Source organism: Hyla sarda, chromosome 5 (genome assembly GCF_029499605.1).
Source record: "Hyla sarda isolate aHylSar1 chromosome 5, aHylSar1.hap1, whole genome shotgun sequence".
In the NCBI taxonomy this organism is placed as follows: domain Eukaryota; kingdom Metazoa; phylum Chordata; class Amphibia; order Anura; family Hylidae; genus Hyla; species Hyla sarda.
In genome coordinates, this window is record NC_079193.1 from 199,070,043 (window position 1) to 199,092,868 (window position 22,826).

A 22,826-nucleotide genomic window follows, 5' to 3' on the forward strand; every position below is an offset into this window, starting at 1 on the left:
AGTAGACCAAATAGTGGCTGAATGGCACAGCCTGGAGTTGGCAGAAGCATGAAGAGACCATATAGTGGCTGGATGGGAAAGACTGGAGTTGGCAGAAGCATGAGGAGACCATATAGTGGTTGAATGACACAGCCTGGAGTTTGTGGCAGCATCAGGAGACCATATAGTGGCTGAATTACACAGCCTGGAGTTTGCGGCAGCAAGAGGAGACCACATAGTGGCTGAATGATATAGCCTGTAGTTGGCTGCAGCATGAGGAGACCACATAGTGGCCAAATGACACAGCCTGGAGGTGGCGGAAGCATGAGTAGACCATATGGTAGCTGAATGGCACAGCCTGGAGTTGGTAGCAGCATGAGGAAACCATATCCTGGCTGAATGACACAGCCTGGAGCTGGCGGAAGCATGAGGAGACCATATTGTGGCTGAATAACACAGCCTGTAGTTGGTGGCAGCATGAGGAGACCACCTAGTGGCTGAATGACACAGTCTGGAGTCTGCGGCAGCATGAGGAGACCATATAGTGGCTGAATGACAGCGTGGAGGTGGTGGCAGCATCAGGACACCATTATGTCTGAAAGACACAGCCTGGAGTTGGTTGCATCATGAGGAGAACATATGGTGGCTGAATGACACAGCCTGGAGTTGGCAGCAGAATGAGGGGAACATATGGTGGCAGAATGAGACAGCCTGGAGGTGGCAGCAGCAGCAACAGGAGTCCTGAAAGTGATCTGGTGGCAGAGTGGTGCGGTGGGTGGCAATACCAGTAACCTGTGACAAAGGTGAGTGAAAAAAAGTCTGATGCAGATGAATGTTTGTATCTGGGGAGCAGCACCTTAAATCTGTTTTGCACTATCCATATTTGTGAAGTATTGGTTTTGGCACCATTGTCAATCTACTCTGATGCCTCAGGCATTGGTGGGTGGAAATCCTGGCTGATCCATATCTGATTCATCTTCACAAAGGTCAGTCTCTCCACATTTTTCATGAACAGAGGAGTTCTCCTTGAGGTAACTTTGGCCCCCACGACACCAAACACCCGGCCTGATGGCACACTACTGGACGGGCAGGACAGCTTTTCCAGGGCAAATTTTGCTTGTTGCGGCCACAAATCAAGTTTGGCTGCCCAGAAGTCCAGCGGATCTTCAAGGAGTGTTGGCATGGGCATGTCAAGATATGCCATCATCTGCTGGTTCAGGTTCTGCTCCAGGTCTACCTGCTGCTGATGAGTTGCTTCACTATGTGGGTGAAGAAAGATACACATCAGTGACTGTAGACTCAGGCTGCTGCTGATGGAGCTGGTGCTGCTCCTGCCACCCCACCCCTCCCCAGCAGCCATGGCAGTGGAAGGTGAGCACAAAGTGCCCCCCAAGTCAGACCTGCAAGAGGATGGACAAAGGCAACGATAGGCATCGGCCGACTGACTATGTAGTCTCTGTAGTCGGTCAGTTTGTCCTCCCTCTCAGTGGGTGTAAAAAGGCCCCCATTTTGTGCCAGAAGTGAAGAGCCAGAACTCATCCCACTGCCGAATGGTGACAATTCGGCAGTCACTACGAAAGCAACTGAACATGCATCGTGCCATGGCTCATGTGGCCGTGAGATGTAGGCGCCACATCTCTAGTGCCCTGACCAGCCATTTTTTACAACACGTGTTATAGGAAATGAAGCAGTGGAATGACATTGTTCATCTCGTAATCCTGGCAACTGACTTATCATGTGGCTTGCTCAAAGGGCCTGAGCAAACGGCAGGTGTCATGTATAAGCTGCCACTGGTTCACATTGAAGTTACACAGTGGAGTCCCCCTATATGCTTGGATCATCAAGAAATTGGTGATGGTTTTTCTCTATTTGTATAGTCATCCAACATATGGAGGATGGAATTCCAAAGTGTGGCAACGTCGCAAATCAGACTATGTTTTGGGATGCCGTTCTGATGCTGCAGCTCAAAGAGGGTGTGCTTTGCAGTGTACGCGAGTCGGGAGTGCATACAAAGTTTCCTTCCCATTGTTAGGATGTCTTGCAAATGGGGGGAACACTTCAGGCTCAGCTTGACAATCATATTGAACATGTGTGCCATGCAGGGCGCATGGCTCAGCATTCCTTTTCGTGATGCAGACAAGATGGTTCCCATTTCCAGTTTTCATGGAGTAATCCATGCTTCAATTTCTTTATGAATGACTTTTAGCAGTTCCTCCCCTGTGTGACTCCGTTCGCCAAGGCAAATCATTGCGAAGAACAGCGTGACACAGACATGCCCTGCACAAATGGTATGCTGAAGGTTCACTGAGACTTGTCAATGCAGTGGAGGATGAGGACACGGTGAAGGATGAGGAGGCGGAGTCACATACTGTCACAGGACCAATGGCCTGAGAGCGTGGAGAAGGAAACGGTGGGACCTGTTGGGTGGGTGCTGTTGTGGCTGTGCAGGAACCACATTCACCCAGTGGTCCGTAAAGGACATGTATTGTCCCTGAGCATAGTTACAGCGCCAGACACGGTGCTGTCGTGCACTTTGGTACACACCAAAATGCTCAAGGACTGGCCTACCTTCTCTTCTACAAAATTGTGTAGGGCTGGTACTGCCTTCTTTGCAAAGAAATGACGGCTTGGGACTCTCCACCTCGGCTCAGCACAAGCCATCAGTTCTCTGAAAGGTGCAGAGTCCACCACTTGAAGAAGGAGGGACTGCAGAACCAGCAACTTGGACATGAGCACATTCAGCTTCTGCGCCGTTGGATGAGTGGGCGCATACTGTTGTCTCTTGGACATGGCTTCACCGATATATTGCTGGCGGAATGACTGACTCTAAGTAGGAGGAGCAGGAGCATCTGGAGTGAAAGAAGGAGGGTAAGACACACAGCTCCCTTCGGCTGAGGTGGTGGAGCCTTGGCTGGCTAAAACAGGGAGTGGTTTGCCACTGGGTGATGCAGCAGGCTGGACCACCACATTGGAGCCACAGTTCTCCCAGGCCACTTTATGGTGGCGCAGCATATGTTAACGCAGGTCCGTGGTGCAAACATTGGGACCCTGGCCATGCTTCACCTTCTGCCGATACATCTTGCATGTGGCTATGTTAACTTCCTCCGGATGCTTGATGAAAAACTGCCACAACTCCAAGTAACTGATTTTCCCACCAACAGTCCGCACTAATTGACTGCTACTGCCGCCGTCTCAAGGAACCCCTGTTCCACGGAAGGTAGGCTGCCGTGGAGCAGGTGGTCTCCCCCAGGCACGTTTGGCTCCAGAATTTCCACTTTTGCCACCATGCTGACTGCCAACCATGCTACCACCTTGCTGACTCAGCTGCTGCCTCACGGGCAACCTGCAACCCCCTTCTCCTGATGATGATGAAGCAACTTCTGCACACGGCTCCCAATTGCAATCGGCTTCATCATCATCAAGTGTTTGCAAGTTACTAATGTCCTCCTCAGGTTTCTCAACAGAGTCTGCTTCAGGACCTTGAACGTTGGCAACACCACCTCCCACGTCACTCTCCTCATCACTACTTGCCCACCTAGCGGAGGAAGCGGCGGATGTATCCTCCACTTCTTGGCTGGGCAGTATCTGCTGACTGTCCTCTATTGGATCGCCCTCACTGAATAGTGGAGCTGAACTCACAGCATAAGATACTTCTGTAGGGGAGGGAACAGCATAGGACAGAGGCAATGGGAGGACAGAAACTGCTCCTGGGACATGCCAACTGAGGGTTGTGTCTGAGGAACCCACCGACTGTTGACTGGGGGTATCAGATTTCCCTCGTGATGAAGTGGATGACCGTGTTAACCAATTGATGACAGCAGATGGTTTGCTGGTCGAGACACGACCGCTAGCTGATACCGGGAGATCAGGCCTCACGCTGCGACTCCTGCTGCCACTCACCCCTAGTCTACTGTGACCTCTGCCTGAGCCTGATGAATTAAGGCCTCTGCCACTCCTCTGTGCATGTCCTGGCACTTTTCTGCCTGACATACTTAGTGCGTATATGAGGGGAGTACAATACGCTTCACTATGCTTAAAGCAGTATTTGTTTAGAACAGTAGCCGGTGTGTACTTTTGGCTGGCCTTTTATAGTAACTAGGCCCTTAAGACTTTATGAGGAAAAAAATGGTACAACACTTAAATGTACGTATGTGGTATGCACATTTGAGGACAGAAAAATGTGCTACAGTACGCTTAAAAAAATATTTGAGTGCAACACCAGCTGGTCAGTACTTTTCCCTGGCCTTTCAAAATATCTAAGCCCTTGAAAGTTTAACAGGTACAAAATAGTACACCTTTTAGATGTACATATGTGGTATGCACTTATGAGGGCAGAAAAATGTGCTACAGTATGCTTAAAAAGTATTTCAGTACAACACTAGCCGGTGAGTACTTTTGCCTTTCACAGTATCTAGGCCCTTGAGAGTTTAATAGGTACAAAATAGTACTCCACTTAGATGTATTAATGTGCTATGCACTTATGAGAACAGAAAATTGCCCTACAGTACGCTTAAAAAAGTATTTGTGCGCAACACCAGCAGTACACACTAGTGCTGCAGCACAGTCGCTGTGTACTACACCCAAAATTGCACTTTCTCTCTCAATCTCACTCCCTTTCCTATCAGGGCTTCTAGGCAGGATTTGTGCTCGAGCTGAATCACTGCTGTTCTTCTGTGCAACATATTGCTCTCTGTAATACAGGGTGGGCCATTTATCTGGATACACCTTAATAAAATGGGAATGGTTGGTGATATTAACTTCCCGTTTGTGGCACATAGTATATATGAGGGGGGAAACTTTTCAAGATGGGTGGTGACCATGGTGGCCATTTTGAAGTCGGGCATTTTGAATCCAACTTTAGTTTTTTTCAATAGGAAGAGGGTCATGTGACACATCAAACTTACTGGGAATTTCACAAGAAAAACAATGATGTACTTGGTTTTAACGTAACTTTATTCTTTCATGAGTTATTTACAAGTTTCTGACCCCTTATATAATGTGTTCAATGTGCTGCCCATTGTGTTGGATTGTCAATGCAACCCTCTTCTGCCACTCTTCACACACTGATAGAAACACTGCAGGAGAAATGCTAGCACGGGCTTCTAGTATCCATAGTTTCAGGTGCTGCACATCTCGTATCTTCACAGCATAGACAATTGCTTTCAGATGACTCCAAAGATAATAGTCTAAGGAGGTCAGATCGGGAGACCTTGGGGGCCATTCAACTGGCCCACAATGACCAATCCACTTTCCAGGAAACTGTTCATCTAGGAATGCTCGGACCTGACACCCATAATGTGGTGGTGCACCATCTTCTGGAAAAACTCAGGGAACGTGCCAGCTTCAGTGCATAAAGAGGGAAACACATCATCATGTAGTAATTTTGCATATCCAGTGGCCTTGACGTTTCCATTAATGAAGAATGGCCCCACTATCTTTTTAACCCATATACCACACCATACCCTCAATTTTTGTGTTCTATCCAGTGTGGGTTAGTGTCAGACCAATAGCGGTTGTTTTGTTTGTTAACTTCACCATTCACATAAAAGTTTGCCTCATCACTGAACAAAATCTTCTGCGTAAACTGAGGGTCCTGTTCCAATTTTTGTTTTGCCCATTCTGCAGCACCTGAAACTATGGACACTGAAAGCCTGTGCTAGCATTTCTCCTGCGGTGTTGCTATCAGTGTGTGAAGAGTGGGAGAAGAGGGTTGCATTGACAATCCAACACAATGGGCAGCACATTCAACACATTTTATAAGTGGTCAGAAACTTGTAAATAACTCATGAAAGAATAAAGTTATGTTAAAACCAAGCACATCATTGTTTTTCTTGTGAAATTCCCAATAAGTTTGATGTGTTACATGACCCTCTTCCTATTGAAAAAACTAAAGTTGGATTCAAAATGGCCGACTTCAAAATGGTCGCCATGGTCACCACCCATCTTGAAAAGTTTCCCCCCTTACATATACTAATGTGCCACAAACAGGAAGTTAATATCACCAACCATTCCCATTTTATTAAGGTGTATCCATATAAATGGCCCACCCTGTAGAATGCTGTAGACAGTGACTGGGAGGTAGATCGCTACAGTAAGAACGCTTTTCTATGAAACACACACTGCTCACTGTCCCTCTCTCTGTGCAGCAGAACGCTGACTGAGGTGAATCGCTGATGGAAAAAGCTATTCTGTGCAACATGCAGCGCTTTCTGTACCTGTCTAACTCTCTGCAGTGAAAGGGTGAAGTGACTGGCCGCAATGTGGCTGTCAATTATATAGGGCTGTGACAAGGGTAACTGGCTGCTGATAGGCTGCATGCTGCATGTGATTCAGGGTCATCCCGCCTACCCTTGTTCCCGCCTTCCCAGGATTCCCTAACCCACGTCCTCACATGTGGATCTGCCATTTTAGATGCCCTGGAGCATGGAGCGCACTAAATGGAGTTTAATTAAGTTAAATTTTTCCTGAAATTCGTAACAAATTTGGATTCGTCAGATTTGATTTGCTTATCTCTATTTACCATACTTACATATCCATTCTTAAGTCATGTAGTTAGATAAAGTTAAAAATAGAAAGTTTCAGCACTGATATTAATTGTGAAGCTTATTGATGCAGTCAGGGGAGATTTGGACTTAGGCTCTACTCCAAAAAATCCTGAAAGGCTGGTTAAATCATTGCCACTCGGGGCTGGCTCCAGGCATCAGGAACACAGTTGGACGCTATGTTGAAGCAGGAAGCAGGAAATGCAATATAATATACAGCAGGATAAGGTAAACTCCCCAGTACATATTACCTGTCTAACCCAGGAAGAAGTGCTGTGAGGCCTAAAAAAAATCTAAATAGACAAATCACTAAATCCAGATAACATTCACCCCTGCATTTTAAGGAAATTAAGCAATGTAATAGACACACCCCTATTTCTAATATTTAATGACTCTTTAGTGACAGGGTCAATTCCCCAGGACTGGCCAATAGAAAATGTGGTGCCAATATTCAAAAAGGGGCCAAAAATTACCTTGGGAATTATAGGTCTGTTAGTTTTCATGTATGTAAATAGTTTGAGGGTTTTCTAAAAGATGTTATGTTAGAAAATCTCAATAAAAATAAATGTGTGACTCCATATCAGCAGGGGTTTATGAGGAATCAGTCCTGTCAAACTAACCTGATCTATTTTCATGAGGAGGTGAGCTAAAAACTGTACTGGAGTAAATCGATGGATGTTGTATTTCTGGATTTTTCAAAAAATGTGATATGTTGCCACATAAAGGCTAGATTTCCACTTGTTTATTTTTTTTTTACAAAAACGCCAATAAAAACACCCATTCTGCCACATGGCGTTTTTTGGGTGAAAAAATGCTGCGGCCAGATGTTAGCTGCAAGTCAATAGTAAACTGCAAAATGCCAAATCCACTTGGCGTTTTTCAGTTTGGCGTTTTTTTTTATAATTTTGGAGTTTTTTGGCTCCTTGGCAGTTTTTAAAAAACGACCTCTTGTCGAGACTTTGGCGTTTTTTCAGGAAAATCTTGGCTTTTTTCTCCCATAGAAGTCTATGGGAGTGAAAAATCGCCAAGAAAAACGCCATGTGGGTTTTAAATTTGGCATTTTTTCAGGCGGTTTTTATTCTCTTTTGGACCTTAGCGATCCAAAAAAGTGTTGGAGATACCTTTTTTTATTAAAATTTAGTAGGGTACCATTAAAAAATTATAATAAAAAATATACAATAGTGATGGAAAAAATTGTATTTAACGAAATTTATCTTTTTTATAACAAAATTTTAATAAATTTGTAAACAGGGATCAATTTATGTGGGCGGGTAGAGCACTAAAAACGTAGCCGACAATAATAAAAATGTAGTGTGTGTGTGTTTCACTTTTTATTTATATTTTTCCTTTTTTTAGGTAGTACTGCTACGTGCAGCATGGAACACACTGTTCCATGATAGGAGTAGTAGTTACCTGTACTCATTGAAAGATCACAGTGGTCCGTTGCGATCCTGTATAATGTATAGATGCAGCCGCTCTTCTATGGTCCCTGCACTGCCGTATATATACATCTATCCGTATTTACCGCAGAGAGCTGTGATTGGTCAGATGGTTCCAGCCAATCACAACTCTGTGGCAAATAGGAATATGTGTATATATATATATATATATATATATATATATATATATATATATATATATACGGCAGTGCAGGGGACCATAGAAGAGTGGCCGCCCGTATCTATACATTATATCGGAGGATCGCAGCAGGTGTCATGAGGAGTGACACTCGCTGCGATCTGTCTATTAATGCAAGTACTACAGCTTCCATCAGAGTGGGAGCAGTAGTACCTGCAGTAAGAGCCAGATGACAGCAGATGTCACTCCTCCTGACACCCGCTGCGATCCTCCTGAAGTGAGGGAGTCGGGATCAGCTGTTCTCAAGGCTACAGAGCCTGGAGATCAGCTGATGCTGAGCAGTAGATATACATCATATACCTACTGCCCAGCAAGAACTTACAGTGAGCTTGCAATGTGTATACAGTATACACATTGCTGGCTCACTTAACCCCTTGCTGAGCTGTGCGCTAAGCCAGCCCGGCAAGGAAAGAGTTAACTTACACTGCTGGACAGTGTAGGTTAACCCTTTGGGCGGTATACACTATATACAGCTATCTATAGATAGCTGTATATAGTGTATACAGAAGATGGAGAAGTCCCCTTACCTCCGTCCAGTCCCCGTGGGTCAGTGTAGCTCCGCCCCTAGTGATGACGTCATTAGGGGCGGGGCTACAGACACGATCCAGGCTAGTAAGTCTGAAGCTCTGTTCACATTTTCTGTTTTGGATAATGGGAACAGACCCTTCTGCCAGTGTCTATCCAGACAGGGAGACTCCAGGTGTTGCTAAACTACAACTCCCAGCATGCCCAGACGGCAAAAGGCTGTCTGGGCATGCTGGGATTTGTAGTTTTGCACCAATTGGAGTCTCCCTGTTTAGGTAGACATTGCATTATGGGCGCTCTCCCCTGCAGAGAGCACAAGAAATTTCCTAACCAATTTTTTTGTGTTTTTTTCTTCTCGTTTCAGATCCGTGTATGCAGAGGAGTACAACGGATTTGATGGATTGCGACGGATGAACTTGATTTTTTTTATTGTAATAAAATGGTTAACGAGGGCTGTGGGGGAGTGTTTTTCAAAATAAAATAATTTTTCCAATGTGTTGTGTTTTTTTTTAAATTGAATATTCAGGCTTAGTAATGGAGACTGGCTAATAGACGGAATCCATTACTAAGTCATGGGTTAGCGTTAGCCCCAAAAACAGCTGGCGCTAACCCCCAATTATTACCCACCGCCGCAGGGGTGCCAGGAAGAGCCGGTACCAACAGTCCCGGAGTGTCGAAAACGTCAGGCTGTTGCTGCTTGGTTGGTATCTGGCTAATACTGAAAATAGGGGGGAACCCTATGCATTTTTTTTATTTTTTATTTATTTATGAAGAAAAAAAAAGCATAGGGTTCCCTGTATAGTCAGTATCAGCCAGATACCAACAAAGCAGCAACAGCCTGACGTTACCAGGGTGGGCGAGGACCATTGTTACTGGCCCTCCCCAGCCTAAATAACGCCAGCCTGTTACTGCTTAGGCCCAGGATCGCCATTTTTGACACTCCGGGCCTGTTGGTACTGGCTCTTCCAAGCACCCCTGTGGCAGTGGGTACCGGGGTAATAATTGGGGTTTAGCGCCAGCTGTTTTTGGGGCTAAGCCCCGGCTTAGTAATGGATTCCGTCTATTAGACAGCCTCCATTACATAGCCTGAATATTCAATGTAAAAAATACACAACACATTGGAAAAATTATTTTAGTTTAAAAAACACCCCCCACAGCCCTCGTTAACCATTTTATTAAAATAAAAAAAATCAAGTTCATCCGTCGTAATCCATCGAATCCGTCGTAATCCTCTTCATACACGGATCTGAAATGAGAAGAAAAAAACACAAAAAAATAGGTTAGGACATTTTTTGCACTCTCTGCAGGGGAGAGCGCCCATAATGCAATGTCTACCTAAACAGTGAGCCTCCAATTGGTGCAAAACTACAACTCCCAGCATGTCTGGGCATGCTGGGAGTTGTAGTTCAGCAACAGCTGGAGTCTCCCTGTCTGGGTAGACAATGGCAGAAGGGTCTGTTCCCATTATCCAAAACGGACAATGTGAACAGAGCTTCAGACTAGCCTGAATCCTGTCTCTAGCTCCGCCCCTAATGACGTCCTCACTAGGGGGCGGGGTTACACTGATCGGCGGTGACAGAAAAGAGGGAGGTAAGTGGATATCCTATTTTGTATACACTATATACAGCTATCTATGGATAGCTGTATATTCTGTTTACCGCCCAAAGGGGCTATAGGAGCAGGGAGTCCTGTCAGTCTGATGACTGGATTCCCAGCTCCTGTATAGTATAGACGGGTACACTCTGCCCCCCTGTATACTATACGGCTGGGGGAGGTGAGTAGTGATGCTCTACATCACTCCTCACCTCCTTACACTCTGTGGACCGGGCGTTCAGCACCCGACCCACAGAGTGGTACCCAGAAGGCAGTGAGAAAACTGCCACAGGGGACAAAACTGGCTGTTTCCACACACCAGGGAAAACGCAAGAAAAAATTCCAGAAAAACTGCCAAAACTCAGGAAAAACCTGTGGCAGTTTTTCTGGCGTTTTTGCTGGCATTTTTTTAGGTGTACAAAAAAAAAAAAAAAAAACAAGTGGAAACCTAGACAAACAGTTAATGCATAAAACATTAGAAAATATTACATTTGCTGATAATACTAAACTCTGTAAAGTTGTGTACACAATAGAGGACAGTGCAATGTTACAAATGGAGACTTGGGCTGAAAAGTGGAAAATGAGGTTCGACGCAGATAAATCCAGGCTGAGATTATGTACTAAATAGGAAAACACTGGGTAAGACTGACAGGGAAAAGGATTAAGGAATATTAGTTAACAGTAAGTTTTTTTTATGTAGCGACCAGTGTCAGGCAGCTACTGCCAAGGCTATGGTTAACTCAATATAAGAGTTTAAAAGAGGCCTGGAGGCATTTCTGGAGGGTACTAACATTACAGTTTATGGATAGTAGATGTAGAGGGACAGACCATTGATCCAGGGATTTATCTTATTGACATATTTGGAGTCGGGAAAGATTTTGCCCCGCCTGGTGATTGGGCATTTTTCATTAGCCTTATAAGGGTTATTGCCTTTCTCTGGATTAAGACAGTGGGAACATAATAGGAGAATAGGTTAAACTTGATGGACTTTTGTTTAACCTTATTAACTCTGTAACTATGTAAATATGTAACTATGTAGCAGAACTGAGCACATAAAGCCTGTCCAGATACATATGTAGTCCCTATACTGCAAAGCCACGTATTGCTATAAGGCTCCTCCGTAAGATGTATTCTGAAAAGCCCCTGCAAGCCTCTGTATAAAGTTTAAGGCATACAGAAATGCATTAATGTCCCTTATATTTCTATAAGTGCTGCATTGTAGCTTGTTACACAGGTTTTACACAGGTTTTACACTTGTTACACGGGTTTTCTTTTTTTTGGGGGGGGGGGCAATGTTGGCAAAAGTTTGCTGGTAATCAATTAGGAAATATAAATTGATATTTCTGCAATGCTTTTTGTGTTGTTTTTCTTTGGTGAGCATGCCTTCTTTTATGGTGTTTTTGTTTTTTTCTGGCATTATATAACATTTTTTACGTTCAACAAGAAACAAAAAAACGAAGATAAAAAAAAAATCCCCCAAAAATCAACCCACAGCTTTCTAAATAAGTAGATAGAAGTAAATTAGCCAGAGGTGTCACATTGCTAATATAGGCTGATTTAAAGAGGCACTCCCCTGGAAAACATTTATTTTTTAATTAACTGGTTCCAGAAGGCTAAACAGATTTGTAAATTACTTCTATTTAACAATCTTAATCCTTTCAGTACTTATCAGCTGCTGTATGCTCCACAGGAAGTTCTTTTCTTTTTGAATTTCCTTTTTTGTCTGACCACAGTGCTCTCTGCTCACATCTCTGTCCATTTTAGGAACTGTCCAGATCAGGATAGGTTTGCTACAGGGATTTGCTCCTACTCTGGACATGTCCTAAAATGTACAGAGGTGTCAGCAGAGAGCACTGTGGTCAGATAGAAAGGAAATTCAAAAAGAAAAGAACTTCCTCTGGAACATACAGCAGCTGATTAGTACTGGAAGGTTTAATATTTTTAAATAGAAGTAATTTGCAAATCTGTTTAACTTTCTGGTACCAGTTGGTTTAAAAAAAAAATATTTTCTAGTGGACTACCCTCTTTAATAATAGAAAACCATATAAAGCTAGGGCATGCTGAGAAATGGGCATCTGATTTCTATGTCCACTTAATATTGCATGTTTTTTGTTTTTCCTCATGTTCCTTCATTCCTTTCCTATATGTGAGCTTTCTTCACCTGGAGAAAATCTGAATTTTACTGTAGATGTACACCCTGCCCAAGCAGAGTGGCTTGCTGGTTGGCCCCATCCAGGGTTGGCCCCTCTCCCACCATCCAGGATATATGGCCAATTGGCCTTATACCAAGGCATTGCCATTCCACAAATAAATCCAGAATCATTGTAATCCTTCTCTTGAATCCGAGAGAATTAAAGTTTAGCCACAATATATTCTAGCTCACATTGTCTTTTTTTTTTTTTTTTTTTTTTATAACTTTATGATGTATAGTTCTTTATCTATAGATTGTCTCTTGTGATTCATCTTCACCTTTTTTAATGAATTTTCAGTCTGTTTTTTTCTGGTTTGGGAATTCATTGCTCATAAATTTTCAAATCTGTGTTTAAAAGCAGAACCTGTGGGACTCAATGTTCTCTTGCTGTTGTTGACTTCTCTCTGAGGTGTAAAATTAGGCACTGAAAAGTATTTGTGATAATTTATTGTTGCCTCCTCATTAGAGTGACAGTTTGCTTTTGTTACCGTGTATTCTGCTTCATGCTGTTCACTGTTGCAAGATAGTGCTAATTTCCATGAAATTCAGTTGGAGATCCTTTTTTTTTGGAAGCATTCTAAGATAAGTTATCGTAAATGTAATCATGATTATTATTCAAGGAGCATTTAGAAACAAAATCCAGTTTAAACTGTGTTTTTTGTTACTTAGAAAAATGGCATATTGTTTAAGATGTACTGCCCAATATAATCACATTAACAAGGTAATGGAATTATATCATTGTACGCATTCACTTCATGGTCACGGTCACCTTGGTAAAAGGTATTGAATGAAACCTCATTTATATCAATTTAACAATTTATAACACTGATCAAGCACACTTAGGGTATATTAAAATGTAGGGCCCATGCCCTCTACCCTATAAGGTATCTGTGTTGAATGGGTTTGTAATTCAAGACCTATAGATTGTTATGTACCCATAATACTATTAATGTGTACGTGCTTCTGTTATTGTTATGCAGGTATATGAAGGTCTCTTTGTTTTTCTCACACATTCATGCAAGAACAAAAAAAATGAGATCATCTTCTATCTCATACTATACAATTAAGAAAGGTTAAAGGGGTACCCTGCCCCTAGACATCTTATTCCCTAGCCAAAGGATAGGGGATAAGATGTCTGTTTGGGGGGACTCCCCACAATGTCTCTGCAGCCCCTGGCATTCTAAACATTATGTTCAGAATGCTAGGTTCGGGTGGCCGTGGCCACCATGCCTCCTCCCATAGACATGAATAGAGGGAGCGTGGCATGAGATCATGATGGGGCATGGCATGACGTCACAACCATGGCCGCCCAAACCCAGCCTTCCGAATATCATGTTCAGAACGCCAAGGTGCTGGCACAGAGATTGCGTGGGTCCCAGGGGCTGAACCCTCGCAATCAGACATCTAATGCCCTATCCTTTGCATTGGGGATAAGATGTCTAATGGGGGAGTTCCCCTTTCATGATGAAACCTTTATAGACAAACTTGGGCTTTATTTACAAGGTATCTTGCAAGTTACCCACAGTTCATGTTAAAGAGGTTGTCCTAGTACAGTAAAAAATATAACTTATCCTTGCTTCCCAACACTTAACTTCCTAGGGGAGAGGCAACGCAGCACTATACCTTTGTCCCAATTTGCAAAGGGTGAGCTGATGTCACTGTGGCTGGTCCTATGCTGTGACCACTTTATGTGGGTGAAACTATGCTTGCATGTGGTGGCCAATAGCCACACAATGTTTCCAGTGTTACCACAACATCAGTTGTCTTTGCAATATAATAAAAAAAATGCCCCTGCAATACAGCCTTTCCCGAAGCATCAGGCAGTGAAGATGTGTAATATCACTAACAGTGATGGGGTAACCCCTTTAATATTTCTCCTCAGACTCAGGGTAACACAGACACAGTGGAGCCCAAACCTAAAATCACAATCAAACAATACATTTAAAAAGATGAATAGCCCAAAAAAATTTGTCTGATTTGTACATAGCAACCAGCCACAGCTACGGTTTCATTTGAACAGAGCAATATGCAAAAAGGAAGTTGAACTGTGATTGGTTGATTGGTTGCTACGGGCAAATCAGACACATTTTATTGTCATGCAGTTTGATAAATCCGGGTCACATTTTCACTAAATCATTTGATCCATTTTGTTTTCTTACAGTGATCAAAATGAAAAATGTTTTACTAATAACATCAATAATAATAATGATTCCTTTATTTTTTTATAGCACCAAAATATGCCAAATACCTGCACAGAGCTTCTCATAACTGACATCGGCCACTGTGCCCATAGGGGCTCCCAATCTAGATTAAATTGTAAAAATCATGATTTTGGAATATAGGAGGAAACCCGAGTACACAAAGGAAACAGATGCAAATACATGGAGAAACTCAGATGTTGTCCTTGATGGCATTTGAACCTAAGATCTCAGCACCACAAGGCAACAGTGCACTGAGCCATAGGAATTACGTTCCTTTCACACTGCCGTTATGACTCCTAGCACCATCTTTTTCTCCTGCTATTCCCGACTGACCCCATAATAGTAAATGGGAGCTGTAAGGACCCGTTGTTTCCTGTTGTGCCCAGTCACGAGAACGGGCATTAAGGGCACACACAAAAAAAAAGACTTTAACGGACGTTCTTGATGGGGTGCAAAGGCTATGTGAAAGGGGCCTAATTCTTAAAAATCCAGTCTGATAACTGCAAAACCAAATGTACAAAAAATATTTTACTAAAACACAATTTTGTCATGAAATTTACTCAGGAGCTAAAGACAATTCACACCATATGTGAAGCCAAAACGTTTTTGCAATTTATTTTTGAGCATGTAGAGGTTACAAGGAATGGGAAATAAAAAGGAAGGCCTTATACTTCTCCTTCCTGCTGGATCTACTTCTGGCATTGACTTAAATACTAAATGAAAATCTGCTACAAAAACTGCCAGAAAATGTTCTGTGGGAAATAAGCTTAATACATGCACGTCGGTGTGTTTTTCTTGACAGACGTAGATCCAGCAGGAAATAGAAGACTTTCCTTTATATTTTCTAATCCTCTTGAATCCACAACTGGTTTTGGCCTAAAAATCTGAATAAATACTGTTATAAAAATTTTAGTATTTATGGAAAAAAAAATTTTTTATGATCCGCGACTAATACATATACTTTGTGTAACATCAACCCAGGAGGATGTTTCAGTTCTAAGTGGAATTTTTGTGGCAGTTTATTTATTTTTATTTTTTAGCCAAAGTAAATTCAAAAGAAATAAGGATTTTAAAGGAAAGTATTTTCTTCTCCTTTACGCTTAAGGGTGCATTCACACCACGTTTTGGCAATACAGTTCCCGTATCAGGTTTTTGATGAAAAATGGATTACTAAAAAATCTGACTAAACTGTATCAAAATGTGTGTACAAATTTCAACCCGTATACAGTTAAAAACCGTATACGGTTTGAAAAATGATCTCCGGTTGCCTCCGTTTTTAAGAAAAAAACATACGTTTTTAACTTTTCACTCCATTTTGAATTAAGTTTCACTTGTTAGACTGAAATTCCAAGAAAAAAAAAAACTGTGCAAAGTCAAAAAATGTGTGGTGAAAACCGGATGGAACTGTATGCACATACGGTTCTGTACGGTTCCCATTGACTCCCATGTTAAAAAAAAAAAAAAAAAAAAAACGTACCCGGTTTAATACAGTTTTTCACCCAGACCAAAAATTGTGGTAGACTACGGTTTTGGGTACGGGAGGAAAAACTGACAAAACCGTACAGGATGCAAAACGGACACAACCTGATACAACTTTTAGCATACGGTTTTCAATGGAGAGTCAATGCATACGGTTTTCAATATGGTTCCATACGGTTTTCACATTGAAAGCGTATACGGAAACTGTATTGCAAAAAAGTGGTGTGAATGCACCCACTTTAGACTTTTTTGGCACCAGTTGGCATAAAAAAAAAAGTCTGCAAATATGACATAGGATGCAATACATTTGTTTTTATTTTTTATTTGGGGGTATTTCAATTGTACTCTTCAGACATACTATAGCTTATAAAGGTATGAATAGAGCTTTATGATTGCTTTTCTCTTGGATACTATCTGGATACTACTTATATATGATAGTTTGGATACTATCATATAAGAAGCATTTTTTTCATATTTTTTATGAAACAATTCTGCAGGAATAGATTTTTCCTCATGCAAGGATGCTACTAATATAATATAAATAAATAGAATAAGGGCTCATTCATATTAACAAATTAACAATACATGCTCATTTCCAAATCTGTTCAAGCCTTTTGCAAACAGCTGTAAATGAATCCTATTGACGTCAATGGTATTTTTTTACAGTCTTTTGCAGGCCGTTTGCACCTGTTTGGTTCCTAATCCATTATTTTTTATGACAAAATTATGTGGCATGCAGTATTTTTTTCCCTGTCAAAAATAACAGAATAGAAACAGATATTATAAATTTAAAGGGGTACTCTGGCTCTAACACATCTTATCCCCTATCCAAAGGATAGGGGATAAGATGTCTGACTACAGGGGTCCAGCCGCTGGGGGCCCCGGGCCACCACGCCCCCTCCCATAGACTTGCATAGAGGGGCGGGGCGTGATGTCACACTGATGCGGACTCATGACATCACGATACTCCAGCCTCAAGGTCGGCAACCGGCAGTTTGTGAGCTGCAGCACGGCGTGCAGCTCAAAGAGGTGGGTGCTGAATGCAAGATAGTGGGGGTCCCCAGAGGCAGGATCCCCGCGGTCAGACATCTTATCCCTTATCCTTTGGATAGGGGATAAGATGTCTTAGGGCTGGAGTACCCCTTTAACATTGAAGTCTATGGCAAACAGATGAGTCTTTAAATGTCATCCGTTTGCACCTGGTTTTCAATATCCGTATTTGAACGGTTATCACTTCTGAGCAGGCTTAGAATTGGTGAAAGCAGCGGACTCCTGCAGTGCTGCTCAGGACTACAACTACTCCCAGGTGTGGGTACCTTGAGAACAGTCTTCTAACAGTGGATAAGAAGGTTTTTCCTAAAAGAGTTTGAGGAACCTGATAATTTTATATTAAAGACACTTTTGTGAAAATGTCCCCAGTAGATGTACAAAAAAACAAAACAATGGAATGACCAACACCTGTTAGTGACCAAGCACCACAATCTGCAAAAAGAACTGGAATATATGATATTTGCAATAGAGTGGCAATACACTCATCACCATATTTCTAGTACTCATTCACTGAAATCTTGGATTTCTCAATCCTTATTGTCCACTTGTGGCCAAGCAAAATGGTAGAAAACGTACATTCTGTCACTGTAAGCAGCCAGGGTATTTCCAGGAAACACTAGGCAATTCAAGTTCAGTTTCCTAGAGCCCCACAGTGATCTGTCACTCTGCGGCTCTGGGACTCTGAACTTGAATTGCCTAGAGTTTCCTGGAAATACCCTGGCTGCTTACAGTGACAGAATGTACGTTTTCTACCATTTTGCTTGGCCACAAGTGGACAATAAGGATTGAGAAATCCAAGATTTCAGTGAATGAGTACTAGTAATATGGCTGTTAAAAAGTTTAGGGGGTGGGATAAGGAGGTTTAACACAATAGCCATGTCTTCAAAATTGTATATGTGATACTTAATTAATTGTAGCTAGGCAGGTTTCTACATATACCTAACACATACAGTGATATATATATATATATATATATATATATATATATATTATATAGATAGATATATACATATTTTTTTTCATACATAATCTTATAAAACATTTTAAATTGGAATGAAATACATACCTTTCTTATAGTTATGGCACCGTCTTGTGTCGCCTTCTCTGTAGTTATATCAAACATATTCATTTCATCTCCATCTATTATTCTATATCTTACTTCTGCATTTCTGCCAATATCTGCATCTACAGCTTTTATATGACCAACAACAGTTCCAGGAAGAGAGGATTCTGAGACACTGAGATGGTATGTATCTAAAATTGAAAGGTACAAAGGACCTTGTCAATATAATGTAATATATCAGTAAAACATAGCGGTGAATCTGCTAACATATTTTAGGCCACAGTTGTGTCACTAATGGAAGCAATAATGAAATCGTACTAACAAAATGTCAAAAAATATATGAATTGGCTGCATTTTACAATATCTTTTTTCAATGTTAAATGTCTGAACTCAAAATTCATTTAAAAAGGAATGTGTTAACCGGGTACATTGTAACACTTAAATGCAGCATAACTTTCTTTGTTTTATTTGTTCATATACTAACTAAAACACTGAATGAAAACATCTTGTAAAAGGTTACAATAAAGGTATTTCATATTGATTTTTAAAACTGAAATATAAATATTCAAAAACAAGTCATCCAAAGAATAAAAATGTAGCTGTCTTCATAAAATAAAATAATTAAGTAAAATATGGACAGTTATGGGGTGTAACCATTTGTCAGTTAAAGGAGTTATCATACATTAAGTGTGTGTATCAACTAAATGTGATATAGTGGGGGAGATGCTTATAAATGCTTTGTATGGTGTCCAATGGCAATGCTTTGTCCAAATAGTTGTTTTTCTGGTTTGCGTGCGCTGCATACAACTACATTTCCCGGCATCTCTCTTTTAAAGTTGGGAGGTGACTTTAAATGGGCACTATCAGATACAAAAACTTTTGATATGTTGTAAAGCATGCAAAACTAATAGGTTTTGCAATTGCTTTCATTAGAAAATTTTCAGTATTCCATACTTAAAAAGCCAGTCAAACAACTGCCCCCCCCTGCCTGCTTGGACATATACTAGTCCTGCTGTGTCCATGCATCATCACCTATGCCATGGACACACATCCTTGATTGACAGCTGTGAGTGCAGGGCTCACAGCTGGAGGAAAAATCCTCCCACTGTGAGCTTGTGTCCCGATACTGTTAGTGAGGACAAGCTGGTAGGTGTAGTTTTGCTAATGCTAGGGGAGATGTGAGCAGACAGCATACTGAGGGAGGGGGCGGAGACATGTACAGTGAGGCCACACCCCCTTCCTTTGAGAGGAATTCAGACTAGTGAGCTAAATTAAAAGTATAATAAAAAAATAAAGGTGCTAGACACATACAAATGTGATGCACATAGTCAGGATTAGGTACTGAGTGATATATCAAAAAAAATGTTTTTGTTGGAGCTGACAGGTACCCTTTAAGCCCTCCCACCAAGTGTTCGGCACTCCCCTTGCAGCACAGCCATGCTCCCTGGCATGCACATTTTGCTGCAAACTACATCCCAGGGCTCATTTACATGTCTTTTATTAGATGTTTAGTAGACCTAGTGCATTGAAGCCTTGCTCTTTACAGGCTGTATAATTAGTAAGGTCCATCTGACAGTGGGGACATCAATTCTGCAGATGGACGCCAAATAAACAGTGAAGGGGGCTGGCTTGACAAAAAAAAAAAACAAGAAGCTGCCAAGCCCCCTTTGACAACCTGACTTATAAGGCTTGTCTTGACCCGAGACAATAGAAGTTCTGTATGCTGCACATAAGGAACTTCCAGGGACAACAGTACAACACAAAAAGGCCAGAAATCCCAAAAAAAAGGTAACACATTCATTACTGACTTTTAGTTAAGTTTTTTATACTTACTCAAAGTTTAAAAAATCTAAAAACCGGAATACCCTTATAGCAGTTGTCGAAAAAAAATCTTAAAATAATAACAAACTACTATTGTTGACTTGCTATAAATTTTTCAACCACTAACTTCCATGATATAAAAAATAAATAAATAAAAAAAACTATCCAATAGCTAGTTAGGAAGGACATATTGTAAAGTAACTTAAATATTTATACTCTTGTCTCTCAGTCAGGGAAAGCCATTGCTAGTAGGGGAAGTCAGCAGTGCCGAGTCTGATATTCACTTGTGGCCCTTCTTGGTCTAATTCTTGTGGGGGCAGAGGAGAACTCTGCCATGAGCATCAATACTTAGGGCTAAATAATGTGGAATCATTTGGTGAATGTCCTTTTTAGAAAAAAAGGGTGGCTACTTGTCTCCTCTTCATTGGGTCATTTAGGAGAACATACAGGAGAACTTTTGCAGTCAGTCATTCATGATTTACCTACATACTGTAAGTGAAGTGGGTGAGTGCATACATATACAAATATCTGCATTTTAAAGTAAGGCGGGAAAGTAAGAGATTTGATTATTCTCCCCCTTTGGGTGTATGTCTGCTCTTTTTGCCTATAATCCACAAAGTGAGGAGGTAATTATGATTTCATGCACTTAGAGAGAAAGCTGCAGACTCCCACAGTCATTACAGTCCATGGTTAGGCTCTGCCCCAAGACATTATGAAAACTTTTGACTTTAACTAAAAGTTTATTTTATTCCCCATAAAGAAGCATGAATGCTTTTATATTACTCAGAAAATAAACAAGAAATCCAAATTCCAAAAAATCCATTGTCCAGAACTGGAAAATGGAGTAGCATTAGATATTTTTAGATCTTTTATTTAGCTCACATTTTTTTTTTCCTCTGCACATTCTAAGACCCTTACCTTTTTATTTTTTAACTGACAACAATAAGTTGTATTAGGGCTTATTTTTGTTGTGGGACAAGTTGTACTTTTCATTTGCTTACTTTATTTGTGCTCATATAATACATAATTACAGAGCCAAAAAAAAAATAAATGTAGGGCAAAGTTGAAAAAATAATATGAAATTTTGCAATTTGTGGGGCAAACATTTTTTAAGGAGTTTACAATACAGTAAATCTGACATGCTTTCTTTATTCTATAGGCCAGTATGATTTCAATGATACCAAACTTGGATAACTTTTTGTTTCATTGTGTTAGAGCTGTGTGAATCAGCAATTTTGGAGCGTTTGGAATTTCTGCATTACCTTGATTTAAGTTATAGGCACTTGATTGCTAAGGGCTGCCTAAAACAGCCTTCAGCAATTGCTGATCCACTGGGCATTGGGAAGAACAAGTAAGTCCCCGTTCTTCAACAGTACCCTATCAGAAGCACACATTAACATCGGTGAACTGCCAATGTGTCCCCTAGACACCAGGGATTACCAGCATTTTACCATGGCATTTAACAGTATTACCCATGTAAATTATGGACATCAGAGCCAGCTCCAATGTCTATCATTACTGGCAGATGTCAGCTGCTAATAGCAGCAGGCATCTGCCGATTATTATGCAAACCCGAATCATGGGCCCGTGCCATAATCCCCTCACCAAACCCATGAAGTACCAGTGTGTCATGGGTTGGGAAGGGGTTAATGTTACTGTCCCCTCAAAAAAACTTTACACACAGCCATTCATGTCTAAACCTTGGCAACAAAAGGAAGTACACCCCTAAGTGAAAATGTCCAAATTTTGCCCAAAGTGTCAATATTTTGTGTTGCCATCATTATTTCTTTAGCACTGTCTGGAATTCACCAGAGCTTCACAGGTTGCCACTGAAGTCCTCCTCCCCACCTGCTGTTTGAGGATGCACTAAAGCTACATGTTAACATCCTATGAACTGTAGCTCCCTGGTGCCAGCAGCACTCATTCATTCCCAGACCATGACACTCCCACCACCATGCTCGACTATAGACAAGACATACTTGCCTTTGCAATTCTCACTTGGTTGCTTCCATACACGCTTGACACCATCTGAACCAAATATGTTTGTCTTAGCCTCATCGAACCACAGGGCAAGGTTCCTGTAATCTATGTTCTTAATCTGCTTGTGATAACCAAATTTAAGACACCTGCTCGTCATTCATACCTACGACCTTGTATCACTAATGAGTCACATGACAGTTTTGAGGGAAAATTACTAATTTGGACATTTCCTCTTAGGGGTATACTCACTTATGCTGCCAAGGTTTAGACTTGCATAGCGGGGGTGGGGGGTGACGTGACACGGGGCCTCGCGATACTCCAGCCCCGCGGTCGCCACCCGGCTATTTGTGAGCTGGCACCGTGGCGTGCAGCTAACACAGGTGGGTGGCAAATACAAGATTGTGGTGGGACCCCCGTGGTGAGACATCTTATCCCCTATTCTTTGGATAGGGATAAGATGTCTCAGGGCCAGAGTACCCCTTTAAACATTATTATACAGGCTGTGCACTCACTACTACTATTACATTGTAGCAAACTGTCATTTCTTCAGTCCTGTCACATGAAAAGATAGAAAATATTTACAAAAATATGAGGCATGTAAGATACTGTATGTACACGCACACACACACACACATATATATATATATATATATATATATATATATATATATATCAAAGCTAATGTGCACTAGTCACTACTGGTCACTACTATTCATCGCTGATCTATAAATGGAAGATATAGAACACACATATAAATATGTCTT

The 22,826-nt window shown here is 41.5% G+C and overlaps 1 protein-coding gene across 2 annotated transcripts in view; it reads right to left on the reverse strand.

The window, feature by feature from the left end:
• Positions 1-22,826, reverse strand: part of LOC130273719 (cadherin-10-like) — a 472,310-nt gene that overhangs the window by 101,627 nt on the left and 347,857 nt on the right. For both annotated transcript variants that reach the window (XM_056520963.1, XM_056520964.1), the window contains one exon: positions 18,265-18,452. In XM_056520963.1, coding sequence (XP_056376938.1) covers positions 18,265-18,452 — 188 coding nt within the window. The remainder of the gene's footprint in view (positions 1-18,264; positions 18,453-22,826) is intronic.